The sequence below is a fragment of the Phascolarctos cinereus genome, unplaced genomic scaffold (assembly GCF_003287225.1).
Source record: "Phascolarctos cinereus isolate Bilbo 61053 unplaced genomic scaffold, phaCin_HiC Scaffold_3;HRSCAF=262, whole genome shotgun sequence".
NCBI classification, from domain to species: Eukaryota; Metazoa; Chordata; class Mammalia; order Diprotodontia; family Phascolarctidae; genus Phascolarctos; species Phascolarctos cinereus.
This window is the reverse complement of record NW_027555736.1, coordinates 2,157,467-2,176,641: the sequence shown is the minus strand read 5'-3', so window position 1 is coordinate 2,176,641 and position 19,175 is coordinate 2,157,467. Positions and strand designations below refer to the sequence as shown.

General features: G+C 45.0%; 1 protein-coding gene across 1 annotated transcript in view; it reads left to right on the top strand.

Annotated features, from left to right (window-relative positions):
- The window catches only part of JAKMIP3 (Janus kinase and microtubule interacting protein 3), a 172,694-nt gene that overhangs the window by 107,634 nt on the left and 45,885 nt on the right, over positions 1 to 19,175 (top strand). The window contains 5 exon segments of the mRNA XM_078150682.1: positions 5,114 to 5,197; positions 11,518 to 11,580; positions 16,166 to 16,264; positions 16,885 to 16,983; positions 17,083 to 17,136. Of these exon segments, the coding sequence (XP_078006808.1) occupies positions 5,114 to 5,197; positions 11,518 to 11,580; positions 16,166 to 16,264; positions 16,885 to 16,983; positions 17,083 to 17,136 (399 nt within the window).

The following is a 19,175-nucleotide window of genomic DNA, read 5'->3' as shown; positions in this document are numbered from 1 at the left end:
GTAACATATGTGCCCCAATAATTTAATGATAGTTCTTTCAATAGCTCAGAAAACAGTCTTAGGATAGTGACACAAGAGGATTCTTGGATAAATGAAACAGCACTCGCTACTTGCCTACTTGTGATACATTGTGCTCCAAAGAAGGTCCGCCTTCTTCTATGTCCACCTCAATCAGTGTTATTATTACTTTGCATTAAATGGAAGCCTCACAGTATTCTCACATCCGGAGATGTGAATACAAGCTATGCAAATTGCTACTGACTAAAGAAGATATTGTTGTTTTTGAATGGTCCAGCAGCTGCATTTGTGAGGTCCCACTCACAACACCAAGCCTGCTTTTTGCCATGCTATGAGAACTTGACTTTGAGTAGAGAATGAGATAGTGTACTTGAATAAATTAGAATCCCAGAATCAGAGGGGATTTCCATGGTCCAACATCCCCAAGTGGTTTTGCTTGAAGACCCCCAGTGAAGGGGAATCCACAGTTCCAAGCAATCTCTTTCACTTTTGGACAGTTCTCATTGGGAGGAAGTTTTTTCTTACCTTCAGCCTCTTTACAATTTCCATCCATTTTCCCTAGTTCTGCCCTCTAGGGTCTGAGTAGAATAGGGCTAATAGCTTCTGTAATCATCAGCCCTTCAAACGGCGGGGGGGGGGGGGGGGGGGGGGGGGGGGGTGCGCCCACAGGCATCCTGCCCAACCTGGACCTTTTCTTCTCCAGAGTAAGCATCCCCTGACCCTTAATTGTTCTTGAAGTCCTCTTTTAAAACTCTCCAGCTAATGATGTTGTTTCTAAAATGTCACACCCAGAATCAAACGCACTATCCTAGATGTTAACTGGCCAGGCCAAAGCACTAACATCTCCTTGGTCCTGGAAATGCTTCCTCTCTTAATGAAGCCTAAGAGCACTTTCATTTTCTCAGCTGCTGTCATAGTGTGGCCTTATATTGAGCCTGCTGGTCACTAAAATTGTTAAATTTCCTTTTTTCGGAAGAGTTGGGTATAAAGCCATGCCTCCCCCATCTCGTACTTGCAAAGGTGATTTTGGGAACCTCAACATAAAATGTTATAAAGTGAATACTTACATAAAATGAACATTTTAGATGAAATTTCATTTTATGATATGTGATCCCACAATCAAGCCTGTCAAGCTATTTTTGCATCCCAACTCTCTTGTTCAATATGTTAACTCTTCTTCCCAGCTTTGTGTCATCTGCAAATTGGATAAATGGGTGATTAACACCTTTGTTCAAGTTCATGAAAAGAAGTGTTGAACAACACAGAGCCAAATGACTCCTTGGACATTTCCACTTGGTATCTGAACCATTAATGCCTACTTGTGGAGTCATTGCCCTCCACACATACTGAATCGATTTAAACATCCTACTTCTATTCTACATCTTTCCTTCTTTTCCATGAGAAAACCAACATAAGATGCTGTATTAACAAAAGCTTTGCTAAAACCTAGGTAAGCTCTATCAATACCAGTGCCCCAATCTGCAATCTTAGTAGCCCTGTCCAAGATGGCTCCTTTTAATGATAGACTGGCATGACCTATTATTATTGATGGAACCCTGAAGACACTTTGTCATTGCTGCTCCCTTTTCCAGATAGTCACTATCCATCCCTTTTATAATCATATTCTAGGAATATATTAGGAACCAAAGTCAAGCTCACTGGTATAGAGTTTGTAGACTCCATTCTCTTTCCTTTTTTGTGAAAAACCATGGGGAAAGTATAGAAGGCAAGGACTAGAAACCTTCGAGGAAGTAGGAAAGACCATTCCGAAGAAGGAGAGAGCACCAGGAATTCCCCTCTAGGATGGAGCACAGACCACTGCTGCTTAGTTTTCAAACTAATTCTTTGCTAAAACCAAAGTTATTTCTCGACTCCTACCCTCTGTTTCTCTGCCCATGGGTGCACTCCAGTCCTGGGTATCTGATTCTTACTTAGCCAGCAAAGAATATATCCTATGTTCTTTTTCCAGGACATGCCAATGGCAAAATGGACCTGTTAAAACCAATACACCACCCAGCTTGTCTCCCTGGCTCCCCTCCTGATAAACTCATTGATTCTAAGGCTTCAATGCTCAATAATAGTTCGGTGGCCTTCCAGATCACAGACCGGTGGCAGATGTTTCTGTCTCCATACTGTTCCTGTTTTATTTCTCTGTTGATGTTAATGATCTGAAGATTATTGAACAGAACTCTCAGTGGATGCATTTATCAAGAATCACTGTGTAATCTTAAATTATGTGAGTGACTTCCTGTTGAAGGAGGGCTTTATAGGTAGCAACTGGTTCCACTAAGTAACATGCCTTAAAAAATCACCAAATGAAAGACACAGTAGGATCTTGTAATTTTTTTAAACATTCAGTCATTAGTCAATCAATAAACATTTATTAAGCACCTACCATATGCCAAGCACTGTCCTAAGTACTAGGGATACAAATACAAGTTTGTTTGTGTTTTTTAATTTGTTCCTACCCTTAAAGAGATTACAGTCTAATGAGGAAAGATAACCCAGAAAAGGAAGCTACAAACACGGACTATGGTAGAGAAGTCCTAAAGCAGTGTCACTATTGAGAAATGGGGAAAAGACTGTGCTGAGTCTCTTTGTTAAATCAATGCTCTGGAGCCCGTGGCTTTGTCCTTAGTCAGAGGGGCAGAGAGTGTTGATGAGTTGTGAGTACCAGGCACATTCAGTCTTACAGGTGTGGGCCTGAAAGCTGGTTAAAGAGACAACAAGCCAGGTGCTAAGTGAGTTCATATTGTTTTATTCCTTATTTGTTTAAGCAGCACATGTACATGGAGTCAGAGCTTTAACTCTGATTGACTCAAGCAAGTTTAGGAGGACATTTAAAGCCTGACTCAGGATGTCTGTGTTACTAAAAAAAAATACAGCCTCCTCGTGTTTTTTAACATATAGCATGGGGAAGGGAGTTTCCCATCGAATAGGTTGTAAATACAATAAAATAGGAGAATGTCACATGTCAATTGAAATTATACAACCAGGATATCTGTGTTTCCCCTACACAACGTATGTCCATAGGATACAAAGATAAGAAAAGCCCCACTATTCCAGAGAGTGTGTGGTCCCAGGTATGCCGTCCTTAGTGATCACAGACAGGAAGAATGCTGGTCAGTTCCATCTGGTCCTGTAGTTGCTGACACAGGAAAGGGTATTTTTAGTTCACTCAGAGAGAAAAGATTAATTCAGGTTTTTGGCCCTTATATGGGCTCAATTGATCTTAAGTGATTATCACAGGATAATGAGAGGATATAGTCATTTGTATGACTGAAGATTTACTCAACCATACAGTATCACTTGGGAAAGCCTGACTGTTTCCTTCTCATTGCTTCATCAAGGAATCAATCAGCATGTGTGTGGATACTTCTTGGAGAGATTTTATAGAGATGGGAAAGAGGGCAGATGGTCAACATAATTGTCGTCCTTTCAATGACCTCCTTGGGGGTATTAATGTTAGTTCATATGAGGTGAAGACTGGGAAGCTTTTTGTCCCTGTAATATATCATGACAATTATGCACACATACATGTGTATACACACATATAAATGTACACATATGTGTGTGTGTATGTGTGTGTGTGTGTGTGTGTGTCTCTCCCTCTCTCTCTGCATGGCAGTGCAAACTGTGGCTTCTGCCCTGATGCCTCTGTACTCCCACTGCCCCACTTTGTAGCCCAGGACACACCCCCTGTGGGCACAAGGCTTCTGTGGGACTTGCGCATTCCGTTGGAAGTTGGTGCTGCCACCTAAAGGACAGCAAAAGAAGAGATTTTAGGGGAAGCTGCTCAAGCATGCCGGCTGCTCGCTATCAGCTGTTAATGGAGTGAATCTGAATCTATATAATTTGGAAAGTAGGGGTCAAAAAGAAGTTCAGAGCAGGAATGACTTGGAGAAAAACTGTGACATTCACAGTGTTTATTTCCTCTCTCCAGCCTCCCTGAGACGTAGGCACTGCCCACAGTGGGGGCATAGGTCCCCCCAGAAGATCCCGTAACCTGATACCTTTTCCACCCCCACCCCCAAAGTTCTATGAGCACTTAAGCTTCTCCTTCGTCATCAAAACCCCCATCCCCTCCATGCCAGGTATTAGTTGTTAGACAGGTAGTGTGGTTAGAGTGCATAGAGAGCTGTACTTGAACATAGGTAGACCTGGATTCAAATCTCACCTCAGACAATTACTAGCTGAGTGGCCATAGACAAGTCACTTTATCTAATAGATCCTCAGTTTCCTGAGCTGTAAAATGGGGTTTACAATACTTTCACTGCCCATTTTATAGAGTTATTATAAGGAAATAGCTTTGAAATCCTTTAAGGCACTACACAAATGTAAGGTGGAGGTATCATTACTCAAAGAAAGGCCAATGATCAATTAGCACTAAAATTGGAATGACCAACAGCCCCTAATTCTTTCAGGAGTGGTTTAATATAATGTGAATCAAAGTGAAATTTAGCAGAAGAGGTCAAGGGAGCAGTGACCACTGGCACCGTGCATCCTGATTTGGGCCCAGTGAATGCTGATCATGGGGGGACCCTGTCGGTTACTCTGATGGTGATTTCATGATTGCGTTTATGACTTAAAGAACTGATCTAGTTTGGAATAGACCTTTTCTGACCCAGGCTGGCACAATGGCTGCTCAGTCGAGACTCCTTGATTAATGGCTGCTTTGACAAAGAATACAATGCAATTCACCAAATGCTAAGCACTCTCTCCATGCAGTGTCAAATCTCTCCAACAATAACAATCCATACATTTCTTCTGATCAGGGGCCATTTATTTCAGGTCACTTTTCTCAAAGCAAACCTATAGTCCTGGAGCTCCATGGGCACTTCCAGAATGGTTATTATCTAAATCTTGCTTCAGCTGAAAACAAGCAGCTTGATTTTTTCCAATAAAACAGGCCACTTTGATTGGAGACTGCATTCCTAAAGAAAAGGAAAAGAACTGTATGTACCCATTGAAAAATAATGGATTCTGGGCTGCTCTTGGGTTTTCTTCAGTCAGAGTTGGAGAGCCAGCCTCTTTACAGCAGTTTTGGCTCAGGATGTGAGAGGAAGTTTGATGTATCTCTTCTCCCATCCAACAGACTCGTGAGCAGCTCCAAGCAGAAGTACAGCGCTCCCAAGCACGAATAGATGACCTGGAGAAAGCCCTGGCTGAACAAGGACAGGTAGGACCGAGCAGATGGGGCCACCCTGACCGACTGAGGATCGTGCCAAATGAACCTGTTTGGCATATGGGTCAGAGCATCTGCAAGTTCAACCAGGAGCACTTTGGCCAAGGACGGATGCTCCTCGGCTATGGAAATGCACTCCTTTACCTGTTTGCTCAGTGAGGCCTTACTTTAACATATGGGCTGGGTGTCACCCAGCTCAAAAATGGGCTGCCTTCCAGGTGTTGGTTTGTAGGGGGTACTGCATTACTTGGAACACATCATCCCACGGAAACCATGCTCACTGTGGTGGGTCCAGGTCCAGGGTAGCAGGGGAAAGTATGACCAGGGACTCCTCAGGAGGAAGTGGAAGCAGGGGGCACAATGACCCAGTGAGGAAATCCCAGTCCCATCCAAGTGCAACAGGACAGCAGCAGTGACAGGAAACTGCTGGGGGAACAGGCTTCTCTGGGATTTGTGGTCAGCACTGTAGAGGTGGGTGGATGCCAGAAACATATCTCCTCCACTTCAGCATTGGTACAGCTACCATGATCTCTGCTCTCTCCACCTAGGACATGTTGGATTCCTTCTCTGGGCCTCAGTTTCTTCCTCTTTAAATGAGGTAGTTGATCTCAAAGGTCCTTTCCAGCCTCAACCTCCCCCAAAGTGAATTTCCAAAGCCATCCAAAGCTGCTGCAATTCTGCTTTGCTAATAGATACAGCACCTCTGATGTGAGCATGCCATACTGCATGGTTCTTTGACAGTGTCTCGCTTGTCAAGTGGCTCCCATGACCAAGTTCCTACTCCCCTGCTAACAATCAGTAGTTGTTTATGATGACTGAAATCCCACCTCTCTAGCCTGGCATTTACACAACCTGTCTGCAGCTTCCTTTTATAGACTCATTTCTGTTCATGCGCTCGACCTTCCAGCCCAACTACTTGCTATTTCTTGAACTCATCTTCAATCTCTTACCTCCATGCCTTTGTCTAGGGTTGTGTGCCTAAGCCCTATTTTGCCCTTCCTCCTCACTGTGACTCTCAGGATCCTTAGCTTCCTTTGTGGCTTGGCAAAGTTGTCACCTCCTGCAGAACATCTTCCCTCATCTCTCCTCCTGCCATCAATCACTTTGTAATGACTTACCAGTTAACACATTGAAACCCTCAGTAAAATGTAAGCTTCTCAGAGAAGGGTCTGTCTTACTTTTGTTGTGTCCACCATGCCCCACACAGTGCCTGGCATGGAGTAGGTGCTTAATAAATGTCCATGAATAGAATTGAATTGACAAGCCGTAGCCATGGAGCTGTCCTGGGTGCTGAAGATATATACTCACCCTGAAGATGCTCAATGGTAGGGTTCCACTTTCTACCTCATTCCTAGTCCTTTGAGGATTGCTCTGGCTGCAGGGCTCCATTCTGTGTCATCAGGGAGGGCTCAGAACCTGTTGTGTTGCCAGCATCGATCAGTAAGTTTACTTTTTCCAGATTCTTTCCTTAGGACTTATCTGAGGAGGTTCAGCTGCCACACCTCTGCCCACTTCACTCCATGTACTCTGTCTATAGTTTATCCCCATTGTTGAACAGCTTGCTCCCCAAAGAGCTTCAGGCTTAGAGAAGCCCCTGTAGCTGCCCTTCTGGATTCTTGATGGTAATGTTCCATCATCAGATCCATCCTGCTTGAAGGCTCCAAGAGCACTAGCATTTCATTGACTGGATGCTCCTCTTCCCCCCCCCACCACCATGCAGCTCGTGACCTCTCCACACCACAGAAGATCACATCCATGAATTTCAGAGGCCAACAAAGATCCTGCCTCTGGCAGTCATCCTTCTGTCAATGGGTCTCTGCCTTTGGCCAGGCTGGTGCTGGGTTGACAGAAACGCAGCCCATCACTGGGCAGAGATTGGTACCTCTCCAGATAGGCAGAAGCTGGGCTAGAGTCCAGCCAGCCTTCAAGAGTCCAAGTCCTCCTCCCTGAAAGAATGGAGCACTTGAGGAGGTGATCAAGGGAGACTGAGCCAAGGGCCACCTTCCTTTGAATCTTTGTTTCCAGTTATAAAGTTGGTTTTCTATCCATGTAAAAACAATTCTATTCATTTGAACATAGCTCTGGTCTATATCCTATCTTGCTCAAGTTTTCCTCATGGCTTTTTAAATGTTGAAGAATGATGCCCACTGGGAGCACTGCCCATCTTCTCAGCCACTTCTAAAGCCCATCATCAATTGCCAGCTGAGTGAGCAATTTACCTAGTGCCTTACAGGTGACAAGGAACCATTGTATCCATTGTCTGATGGAGCTGGTGCTCACAGCTCACTGTGAGGTGGCCAGTGCAGGTATTATCATCATCCCCATTTTACAGATGAAGAAACAGGTTCAATCAAGGTAAGACTTGTCCAAAGGTACCCAGATAATTGTTGATAGACTTGAGGTTAGAGGACAAAGCTTTTGCCTCCTCCTGGATCTGGGGCCTTTGCAGTGGAACATAAATAAATAAATAAGCAAACAAACAAACAAATAAATAACAAATCAGGAAGGAATCCAGGCATCAAATCTACTCCAACTCCCATCCCCTAAAGAAGATGAAACCAAGGCCCACCTCAATCCCTACCAGGTATGGAGGCAGCAAATAGCAGGACCCATATTTAATCTGAGGCTACAGAATCATAGTAGGAGGGTAGGAAGGAGCTCCAGCAGTGCAGGGAGCTCACCTCTCCTAAGCCTAGTTATCTGTTCCACTTTGAGACAGCTCTGACTGTTAGGAAGTTTGTACTGACATCAAATCTAAATGAATCTTCTTGTTATTGTCACCCTCTGCCCCAAGTTCTGCCTCTGGGGCCCAGCAGAACAAAGCTAAATCTCTTTTCTATATAAGAGATCACTGATCTATCTATTTTTTTTTTTTTTTGCTTTTTGGTGAGGCAATGGGGGTTAAGTGAATTGCCCAGCGTCACACAGATAGTAAGTGTCAAGTGTCTGATGCCTTGGTCTGTATTTCCAAGGCCAACTTTTCTCCAGGCTGAACATCCCCTAGAACCTTATTGGATCTGAACATGTCAAGGACTTCAGGTCTTTCACCATCCTAACTGCCCTTCTCTGGACACTCTCCAGACTATCAATGGGTTACCTAATGTATGTGATTTCAGAAGTGGGCAGAGTGTAATCTCCTGAGTCCCAAATTCTCAGTCTCTCTTCATGCCCTCTATTATGGCTTTAGATCTCTTGGCTACCATCTTGTACTGTTGTATCATCTTGAGCATTCAGGCCACTGAAACCTTTGTCAAAGGCAATGCTGTATAACTGGTCCTCCCTTCTGCTACACATGACATGGTGATTTTAAAAAACAGAACTTAGCATATGTACTCATTAAGTTTACTCTTATTTAATCCAAGAAACAATTGTTCAATTCTGTCTAAAGCTCTATCCAGTTGGGCTTTTTTTAGATCATTACTCTGTCATCCAATATTAGCTATACTTGCCAGCTTTGGGTCATCTGAGAAATTATGTTTTCTCTGTTTTAAGGTGCAGGATCAAGGGTTCTCCATAGGAGACATCCTTCCAACTTCATGTTGAAGCATTACTGACTGTGTTTTGAGCCTGGCTATACAGCTTGTTCTGAATTCATCTAAATGCACTGTCATTTAGCTTCTATGACTCCAGCTTTCCCACAGTGTAGCATAAGAAACCATGCTGCATACTTTGCTGAAATCCCAATTTAACAGTCTAGTCACCCTGTCAAAAAAAAAAAGGAACCTGAATGACTCTGGCAGCAGAACCTTTTCTCGAGGAAGTCATGTTGGCTCTTCATGATTGCCACTTTATTCTCCATGCATCTACTAACTGTCCTCTAAATTTTGTGTTCGAGAATTTTGACAGGAATCAGAATGAAGGCCATTCAATTCCATTCTCCTCTCATTTTGGAAAGTAGTCAGCATTGAACTCTGGCGAGCAGGTTCTCCATTCTGCATGGGCTTTCCCATGTCCCTAATGGGGCCAGGGTTTTCTCTACCTGAGCACGACGCCCACCTGCACCAAGTCACTTGAACTCAAGTGAGATGACTGATGTGTGTCAAGGGCATTGCTGCCTAATTAAGCACAGTTCTCTTTTTCATCACCATCAAGGGCTCCTTGTTATCTCTCATTATCTTACTAACAAATCGGTTTCTTCTAGCCTGTAGGTCATTCTTCTTGGAAGGGAAAATAGAAGCAAAATAAGCCTGGAGCACCTTTCCCTTCTCCTCATTGTTGGTCTTCATCACTTCATTCACCCAAGCACAGCATCCCCCCCAAAAAAATGAGGCATGGTTTGCCATTAGCTAGTTTGCTAGAATTTCTATAGCACTTTAAGGCTTGCAAAACACTTTACAAATATTATCTCGTTTGATCCTCACAGCCCTGGGAGGTAGGTGCTAGTGTTATCCCCAGTTGACAGATGAGCAAACTGAGGCAAACAAAGCTGAACTGACTTGCCTAGGGTCACAGAGCTAGTAAGTGTCCAAGGTGGGACTGAGCTCAGGTCTTCCTGCCTCTAGGGCCAGCACTTTCTCCATTCTGGCACCACTGGGTTGGGATTAGAGAAGCTATCTTCTGTGGGTTCCCCTGATCTCTTACTTGTCTCTATATACCTCAGACTTTCCCTGGAAGTTAGGCTCACTATTCTGGAGTTTCCAGAGTCCTCACTGGAGAGTTTCCTTTTTGGAGAATCCCCTGTGAAAATACCCTTGCCTTCTTTGTCAGTGTTCATTGGTGAGGCCACCTACGTGTTAGGCGGCAGATCTATGGCTCTTGGGGAGTGCCTTCTTAGCTCTGTGGACACATCACCAAGGCCAGTTTGCCCATTTCAGCTAGAGCTTCCTGCCAGTTTAGGACTAGCAAAGACCATGCCTGTGACCTTGCTGCTGCAACGTTGCCACCATGTGGCCACCCGCACAGGGACAACGGAACAAAAGGCACTTTAGGAAAGGTTAAATGCCCGTGGCTGATGCTCACATATAGACCTGTGTGCCCAAGTCATTAGGCCACTAATTGAGACTGTAATTTCTGCATGCTTTATGACAATTTACCAAAGAACACAATTTATTTGCTTTCCAATGATCTCAAGTGAAATTCTTAAGAATGAGGTGAAATTTTGAAATGATCTCACAGATGTCATGTCATATTGTTCATGGAAGGACAAGGCCAAAGTGCCTGGGGCAGTGGCCAGAAAAGTTTTCAAGATGATATTTCACCAATTTGGGGAAAAAATACATTTTTCCCAAATGTGCTTTAGGAGCTGCCAAAACACACTTAATTACACAATTCTCCTCAAAATGGATCAGAAACAAAGTTGTTAGCATCTAAAGTCAATCAGTCAATCAACTGATAAACATTTACTAAACACCTACTATGTGCCAGGCACTGAGCCAAGTGATGGGGTTCAAAAAGAGGCACAAAAGTAGTCCCTGTCCTCAGGGAGCTCCCAGTTTAATGGGGGAGACAACAAGCAAACAGAAACCAAACAGGCTATCTACAGAATAAATAGGAAACAATTAACAGAGGGGAAAAAACCAAGGCCTTTAGAGGGATTAGGGAAGCTTTCCTGTAGAAGGGGGCTGTGCCCAGCAGGAGGTAGAAGGCATAAGGAATTAGATTTTATGTGCCAGAGATTTCACGTGACTGGGTTGGTCAATTGACAAAACCAAACGTTTTACCTTCTAGCCATTGTCAGAAAGAGAAGAGCGTGTCAGTTAGTCGAAGTTTGTGGGGGAAGGTCTTAGTGAAAGACTCCAATGTGTTTTTCAACACATTCTGCCCAAGTCAGTGATACACTGAGTTCCTACACAGCTCTTTGAGGAGCTCTAGGATCTGAAAAACACCCGTTTTTTGTGAGCTGCACTGATCAGATTGAGCCATTCACCTCTTCCTTCCTTGATAGACTTGATATCCCAGATATCTCCCGGAACATGCCCCAGGATCTATAATGGGCCCTTTCCAGAGCCCAATCCAAAGCCATATGGCCATTTAGGTACCCTCTGGGCTTCAATCTATCACCTTGTTGCATACTAGAGTTGTCAGGCAGTTTTATTTAAAACGATCAAAGTTCCTGAGTGACTCCTGCCCTGACCTGCTCTGTCTCCATGCAGGAGATACTCATGGGAAGATGATGGCTGTCAATCTTGGGTGTCATTCTCTGGCTGGGAGTTGTTATTCCTTTCACGGGGGCAGGTAGATATTTCACAAGTGAGGCAGATGTTAAATTGCTTCATTGCAGTTTTAATCTCTCTCCTACAATGTGACTTGACCTTGATTTTGGCTCCCTTATCTGAAACCATGTTTCTGTCTCACAATCAACTCTTGTTTTTAAGGACATGAAATGGATAGAAGAGAAGCAGGCTCTCTATCGCAGAAATCAGGAACTCATCGAAAAGGTACTATAGGCTTTCATTCACTCTGCCATCCATCCATCCATCCATCCATCCATCCATTCATTCATTAATCTAGCATTTACTGAGTGCCTAAATGGGCTTTACCTTTTGGGCAAATTAGAAATGATGCACCAGGGCTCATGGGAAGGGGACATATGCCATTGCTCCACCATGGGACAGTGATTTCCTGGAGAATTCATTCTAAAGCTGACCCATCTAGGATTCCTTCAGAGAGGTAACATGGTACACTGGGAAGAGTAGAAGAAATCAAAGGACCTGGTTCAAATCCTGCCTCTGTCACCTACCAGTGGGTTACCTTGAGCAAGTCAGTCCTTTCTGGGCCTTAGTCTCCTTGTGCCTAAAAGGAGGAAGTTATGCCAGATGACCTCTCAGGTTCTTTCCAGCTTTACCTCTGGGATCCCAAGCCATCAGCAGTCTCACCTTCCTCCCATCCCCATCTTGTGCCACCTGGTCTACATTACTGATGAACGATAATCTTTTTGTCTGCTCACCTCTCTCATCAGCTCAACTTTAAGCCCCTTGAAGGCAGAGCCTAGGTCTTCTGTCCATAAGATCCTAGGCACCTAAGACTTAGACATCTCTGTTTATTAGGAAGCAGCAGCAGATAGCCTTGTTCACAGTAGGTGCCCAGGAAATGTTGCTGATGGTAGTGATGACAATGATGTGATATATCCACTTTCCAAATTCACTTGGACCTTTGGAAGGGAAAAGATCATGGGGACAGTGAATCCATCTATGTTTAGTCATTTTCAATTATGTCTGACTCTTCTTGACCCTATTTGGGATTTTCATGGCAAAGATACTAGAGCAATTCACCATTTCTTTTCCAGCTCATTTTACAGATAAGAAAACTGAGGCAGACAGTGTTAAGTGACTTTTCCAGGGTCACACACTAGTAAGTATCTGAGACCAGATTTGAACTCAGGCCTTCCTGACTCTAGGCACTCTATCCACTGTGCTATCTAGCTGCGCTAGGTGAATCCATCTATCCTTCAACTTATTTGTTTAAAATTTTAATCCTTTCCTAACAACAAGAGCTATCCCAAAGTAGAATGTGCTGCCTCAGGAGGTAGTGGACTTCCCCTCCTTGGAGATCTTCATCCAGATGTTGGACAATTACTGGTCAGGTATATTGTAGCAGGGATGCCTTTCACGTACAGGTTGGTCTCAAGGCTACTGAGGTTTCTTCTAAGTCTCAAATTTCATGACAAAAAAAAAAAGCTTCAACACCTGGCAGACTCTTAGTCTTCGTTTCTAGAATGTGTTTCAGACTTCACTAGTCTTTAATCCCTAGTAGTGGTTTAAGCCATGGTATCCTTTGGCTATGGAATGTTGGGGTGACAGTAACAGGATTCCCATCAGGAGCATGCCCCACACAAGGCTGTCCCTTTAGCAGCTCGAGATATTTTCCTCTTATCATTTGGAAAAGTTATACTTTGCAAATATCCAATCTAAATAGAAGAAAAGTGTTAGAAACTGCCTCTGAGAAAAATATGTAAAATAGGCTATTTATATTTACGAATTTAACTTTAAATGAGCACTTTGTAAATCTTGAATGAAATAAGGTGTAGAAAGTGCTTAGCAAACCTTAAAGCACTAGGTAAATGCCAGTAATAGTAGTGGTAGTGGTAGTAATAGCAGTAGTGGGTGGCTATACCCAGATGAAGAGTTCCTGGTAATTCTGTCATCATCCATGAGCTCCAGTACTGGTCTCCTGGGTCCGTGCTTCTTGTAAAAGTTGCAGATGGTTTGGCTGGATGTGCATGAAGGACACTTGCCTTTGAAAACACTGTCCTTTTAATGAGCCTTGTGTTTTCAACATATATTCATGTAAGTAGATGAGAGGGCTCTGCAGCCCCTGACAACTGGAGTTGAGCCGGAGAGAGCAGCCTTCCTAAGGCAAGGGGTCACACCCTTCTGCTCCAGTTCTCCAATATCCTGGAAGCCCTAAACCCAAGAGACTCTGCAGGCCATCTGGATGTCTTCCTTCCTGTTCCAATGACTCTCCCAAAGGGTTCCAGCTTCAACCCCACCTTGTCTTCTGGAGCTGAGAGAATGGCACCAACACATTACTTTCTGAGAATTTTATATTTTATGATGAAATTAAGAATTATCAATAAACATGAAGGCTGCAGCATACAAAGAACAAAAAATAGATTACACATGAAACTGACCTTTGATGAAGAAGAATTTGGGTTTTTAATGTATATTCAATTTAACATGGTAATAAAAGAACAAAACAAGCCATCTTCATGTCTACTTCTGAAATTCACTTTCCAAAATGTTAAATTGGTGCTCTAAAAGCACTCTCTTTCAATACTCAACAGCTCCCTCTTCCTCCACCCCAACAGAAGCACTTCCAGGAGAACCGCTTAGCTAAGCAGGCATTCACCAAAGAAAGGGTGTTCATTCCCATGGCTTTGGGACTGTAGTTTTCTGTTTTCCCCAGCTCTGGTGGGGAAGCTCTGGCCATATCATTAGCAGGCTCTGCTCAGCCATGGTGCTTTGATTGCACCCCAGATATGAAGTCAGACTTCCTGAAAATGATCCCTGAGTCTCACTGACATCAAAGAGACCATCTTCATGACCATGGGGGACCCCTGGCACTCAGAAAAGTCCGCCTGCTCTTGGGACTATCTTCACATGTTTCCAGGAAGCAGAACAGTCAAGCCTTCCACTTAACCTCCGATCTGCTACAATCACATAGAGTCAGATAGTCCTTTCTGAACTCTCGCTCAGAGCCATAACGAGGGGAAAGCAACAGGGACTGTGCTCCAGAAGGATGAAATTTAGAGGATGTTAACAACTCTTCCAAGTCCTTCAGCTATGAAGAAATAACAACTATTAGTATCTCATTGACAAGAATCAGCAGTTAAATAGGAAGCAGTGGTGGCTGCTTGTCAAGTGAACTCACCATCTCCCTCCCCTCAGTTGCTTTTGGAAGCCCATTTCGTACCTCTTGCCTGGAACACATTTTATGCTATTTATTTCATGCACATACATCACTAGCATGTCCTTATAAGTATCTTCATTTGAGCTCCTCTTTGATCTCACCCCCAGATGACAGACTATGTCACCACAGCAATTCATTGAGGACTGCCTATTTAAGTGTGGCTGTGGGTGTGTGGGAGTGGGGAGGAGTAGGGAGGGCAGGATCTGCAATGGCAAAGGGCATAGGCCTACAGAGGAAAATATGAATTTCTGATGTGCCATTCAAAGTGTTGCCATCCCTTGGGTGTGGCCTGAAAAGAGCACTTTAGAAAGAAATGCTCGTTAGTTATATTAATTAACTACCTATATCTAAATATTCTCCACAAGTGAAGTAAATGATTGAGAATCACTACTCACTGAAGACAGACTTGCCTGGCAGGGAGCAAACCATGCTGAGTTTCCTTTGGTTGCTCAGACAACAGGGCTTAAGAGGTGGATTTGGTATTAGTGATCTGCAGGGGTGCTTCCCCTAGTCAGGCCAAGAAGTTACTCAGGGTTATTGCATTGGGGACTGTGAACAGGTCCTTCTAAGATTCTCAGTTAACTTCCTCCACCCCCTCCTCCTCAGATTCTTTCTCCTCCTCTTCTTCCTCTTCAGTTTCCTCAACTTTGTGGAGATGGAGATAAACTTTTGTAGCGCTATAGAAAATAAAGCCACTGACATAGATATAGACAATGATTTATTTAGCAAGGCTTGTGGTTGCAGAAATAAATTGGGTCCAAGGCTCTTGGTCAGGACCTAGAGGCTCATGGCTCTTTGGCTTTTATACAACCTTTAGCTAGTACAAGAGGGGAACAGGAATGCATCAGCTAAGCTGTGATTATATGATGGCATATGCTGATTTCTCATGAGTGGGGCTTTTACAGAAAACATTTGAGGGACACAGAACTCAAAGGCCAGTGAAAATGAGAGTCACAAAATGGAGTCCCTTTGACTTAACTAGTCATCTCCATCATGCCCTTTCTATTTATGATCCTCGGCTGGTTGCCTGCTGACAAGGTCTCTATTACTCACCTCTATCCTTCTGACTCTCACAGAAGGATGGGGTTGGGAAGTCTGCTTTATTGCCTTACTGAAACAAAAAGCAGATTGTCTTAGGAACAGGTAGCATAGGACCTCCCCTGGATAAACAGTAGGAGAACTTGCTGTCTGGACTGTTGGTGGCTCTGATCCGAAGAATTTGGGAAGCAATGACTCCAAATAAGGCATGTCAAGTGCTTCACAACCTCTAGGGGGCTCCAGGAATGACAATGCTTATCTTGCTCTGCCAATTCCTGATGTTCTGGGAGCCCCAAGCCAGTCCTAGGAAGTCACTGGGTGGGCCAGCCTCCCTTCCTCGAGAAAGACTAGAGCTAACTTTTGGTGTGCCTCAAAATGCAGGCCATATGTGATCACCTGGTTACACTCTGTTCTCTTTTATTTTTTGTGAGGCAATTGGGGTTAAGTGACTTGCTCAGCGTCATACAACTAGTGAGTATCGTGTCTGAGGCTGGATTTGAACTCAGGTCCTTCTGACCCCAGGGCCAGCGCTCCCTCCGCTGCACCATCCAGCTGCCCCTCTATTCTCTTTTTTAGATAAAGCAAATGGAGACAGAAGAAGCACGGCTAAAACACGATGTCCAGGATGTGAAAGATCAAAATGAACTCTTGGAATTCCGGATCTTAGAGCTGGAGGTAAGTGCCCAGACCTAAGGGAAGCTGTCTGGGCTCCCAAAGCCACTGGGAGGGGCAGCTTCCTCCTCAGGTCAAACCTCCATGAAAACCAAGGTGGGAAGGGGAAAGGCTTTTCAAAGATCCAATCATGGATTCCCACAGCCATCCGAACTGGCAGGGCTGATGTTTCCCAGCCCTCATGCTCAGTCCTTTGCTGACAGCTGATGGCCTCCTGACAGCCTGTGCTAGACAAGACCCACGGGTGATGGATGGTAGCAAAGGAGGGCGAGAGGGCGTCCACTGCCGCCCAGCCCCTATTTCAGGCAGGGCCCACGAAGAGTTTAGTCTGCCCCCTTAGGACACTGAGGCATGCTGCTGCATGAGGCACAGTGGCTGATGGAGAGCAGCTGCCTGGGCACCCCTGGGGTTCCCTTTGCTTTCTTCACAAGCAGCTTTTCCATAGGGATCTGCTGGATGATGCCGAGCTGCATGGTGGGAGCCTTTGCAGAATCCTCCCTTCTTCTCTTTCGTGTTTGGTGGGCTTCCTTTAAACTAATGTCACCTGAATACCCATAGTCCCTGTGCATGGTAGGGCCAGTAGCAGAAATGCACCACACCCAGAAGTTTCTTTTTAATTTTAGGAGCGGGAAAGGAAATCCCCTGCTATCAACTTTCACCACACACCTTTTGTGGATGGGAAAAGCCCCCTGCAAGTTTACTGTGAGGCCGAAGGCGTCACGGTCAGTAGTGCCCCTTCCTTCCTGTGCTGCATTCCCATGAGCCACCCTGATCTTCCGAACTCACTCTGTGGATGATTTGATTTTTCCCTGGCTGCCCAGGATATCCTTGTGGCGGAGCTAATGAAGAAGCTGGACATTTTAGGGGATAACGCCGTAAGTGTATGTTCCTTTACTAACTTTGCATGCTTTGGCCCCTCAGGGGCCTTCTTTCCTTCTCTCCCTTCATTTTGCCACCCCTGCCTCCATCCAGAACTCCCAGGGACTTGGAGCTGTGCCTCCATGCCGCCTCTGGCTCTTGTCCTTAGGTGCCCTGCTGGAGAGTGGCCTCTTAGGGCCCTTCCAGCTCTTATAGTCTGGGACTCAGACTTATCAAGGAAGAAATATCTGTCCTCAGAATTCAAGTTGCCATTTTTGTTTTGCGTCTTCATCTTGGTTCTAAGGGAATTTTTTTCTTCTTTTTTCCTGCACATGTTCTGTGAAATGGGCCAACTCATCTCATACCTGGCCCGTTGTCTAAGGGCATTGGACATTGGAGGCAAAGGGAATGAACACAGAGCTTTTTGCTAGTGCTTTGAATGCATTTAATTTTCCTCCAATTACTTTTGTCTAACTAAGATTTTGTTTGTTTTTAGATTCTGGATTTCCATGGGTGCTTTATATCCCCCCTCCCAGGCCCTTTGCTTCTCAGGGGTCTCTCTGCAGCCGGCAGCAGAAATTCTCCACTATCTACCTCTCAATTACTCCTGGTAACAGAGAAAGAGGGGGGCAAAGAGCTTGGGTTAACAAGATACCCCCCCCCAGGTCTCCTTTTGGCTCACAGGAACTCAGCCTTCTTCCTAACCAGACTTCTCATGAGGCATATTACCAGGTAGTCTCATGTGTGGATCTGAATTTCTTTCCTGCCTGCTCCTGTCCAGCCCATAACAGGGAGGTCAAGGGCAGGACCCAAACATGGGCCACATGATGGAGGAAGAGAAATGAGGGCCTTTGGTCAGCCTTCAGTGAGAAACCTAGCCTGGAGTAATTGAGAGCTGCCTGTATTGCCCATGCCCTAAGCACTAAACAATGCCCACAGAGAAGCGGGCCTGCCCTGGAAGCCCTCCCACTATGGAGAGCTCAGGGGAAGAGCCACATGGGCAGTCTGGAACCAATCACTGCAGACAGAGAGAGAACTAGGTGTGGCAGAGGAGTGGGATGAGGTAGACAGCTGGCTTCAGAGAGTGCTTGGGGTTTTTCTAAAGGTGTCATACTTTATCTCTGGCTCCCACACAAAGCTCCTGGTTCTGAGAGATGGGCCACTTGGGTTGACAAAGTCAAGTTAAACATGCTTCTTGGAGGAAAGTGCTCCTGAATCAGGGCATGGCAGAGCCTGGCCACTGAGTGAGAAATGGGAAGATGCACACGCTCAGAGAGAGACCTGGAGCTCTGAGCCATGCAAAAGTAGCTTGCATCCCTGCCTCAGCCCACTCGGCTCCCTGAGACCTCCGAACGAGTGCCAGCCAGAAGGGTGCCAGGTTTATTTGGCCGAAAACATGGGCAGACAGAACACTGATGACCACTCAGCAGATGTGGTTCACCCTGCTGTGTCTCCGGCTTCAGCATCAGAACTGAGCTTAGAGCTGGAAGAGCCCATAGAGCCTGTCAAATTCAGCACCCTTATTTACACACAAGTGAACTGAGGCACAGAGGGAAGGAGTGTTTGATCCAAAATCCCCTCACTGGTTTGTGGCTGGATCTCAGGTTTTCTGCCTCCTGGGCTGTGCTCTCCTACTTCCTCCAGCTGTGTGCTCCATGAATGCTTCACAAACATTCACTGAGCACAGCCAAAGCTGTGTTGCACAGAATGTCGACACGTGTGAGATCAGGGCTTCTTTTTCCTCCCTTGGAGCAGAAGCCACTTGCTCCAACTGTGCCTGAGGTAACCAAAGTTCAGTCTCAAAGGGTCCCCCTGGTGACATAGCACTACCAAGGATGACCAGGGTGAGCCAGTCTCCAGGCTGGATGCTATGGATGGTGTGCCATCCATTGCTTCCACATTCTGATCTATATTCAGAGACATAAAATCTTTGAGGGCCAAAGGTTTGGGAGGTAAACCATGAAAGGGAGCTCTTTCCCACCTCTGGGTATGAGCCCATTTGGGGGCATGTTGACTTCATGTGAATTGACTGTGATCTTGTCATATTCCAGGCTGT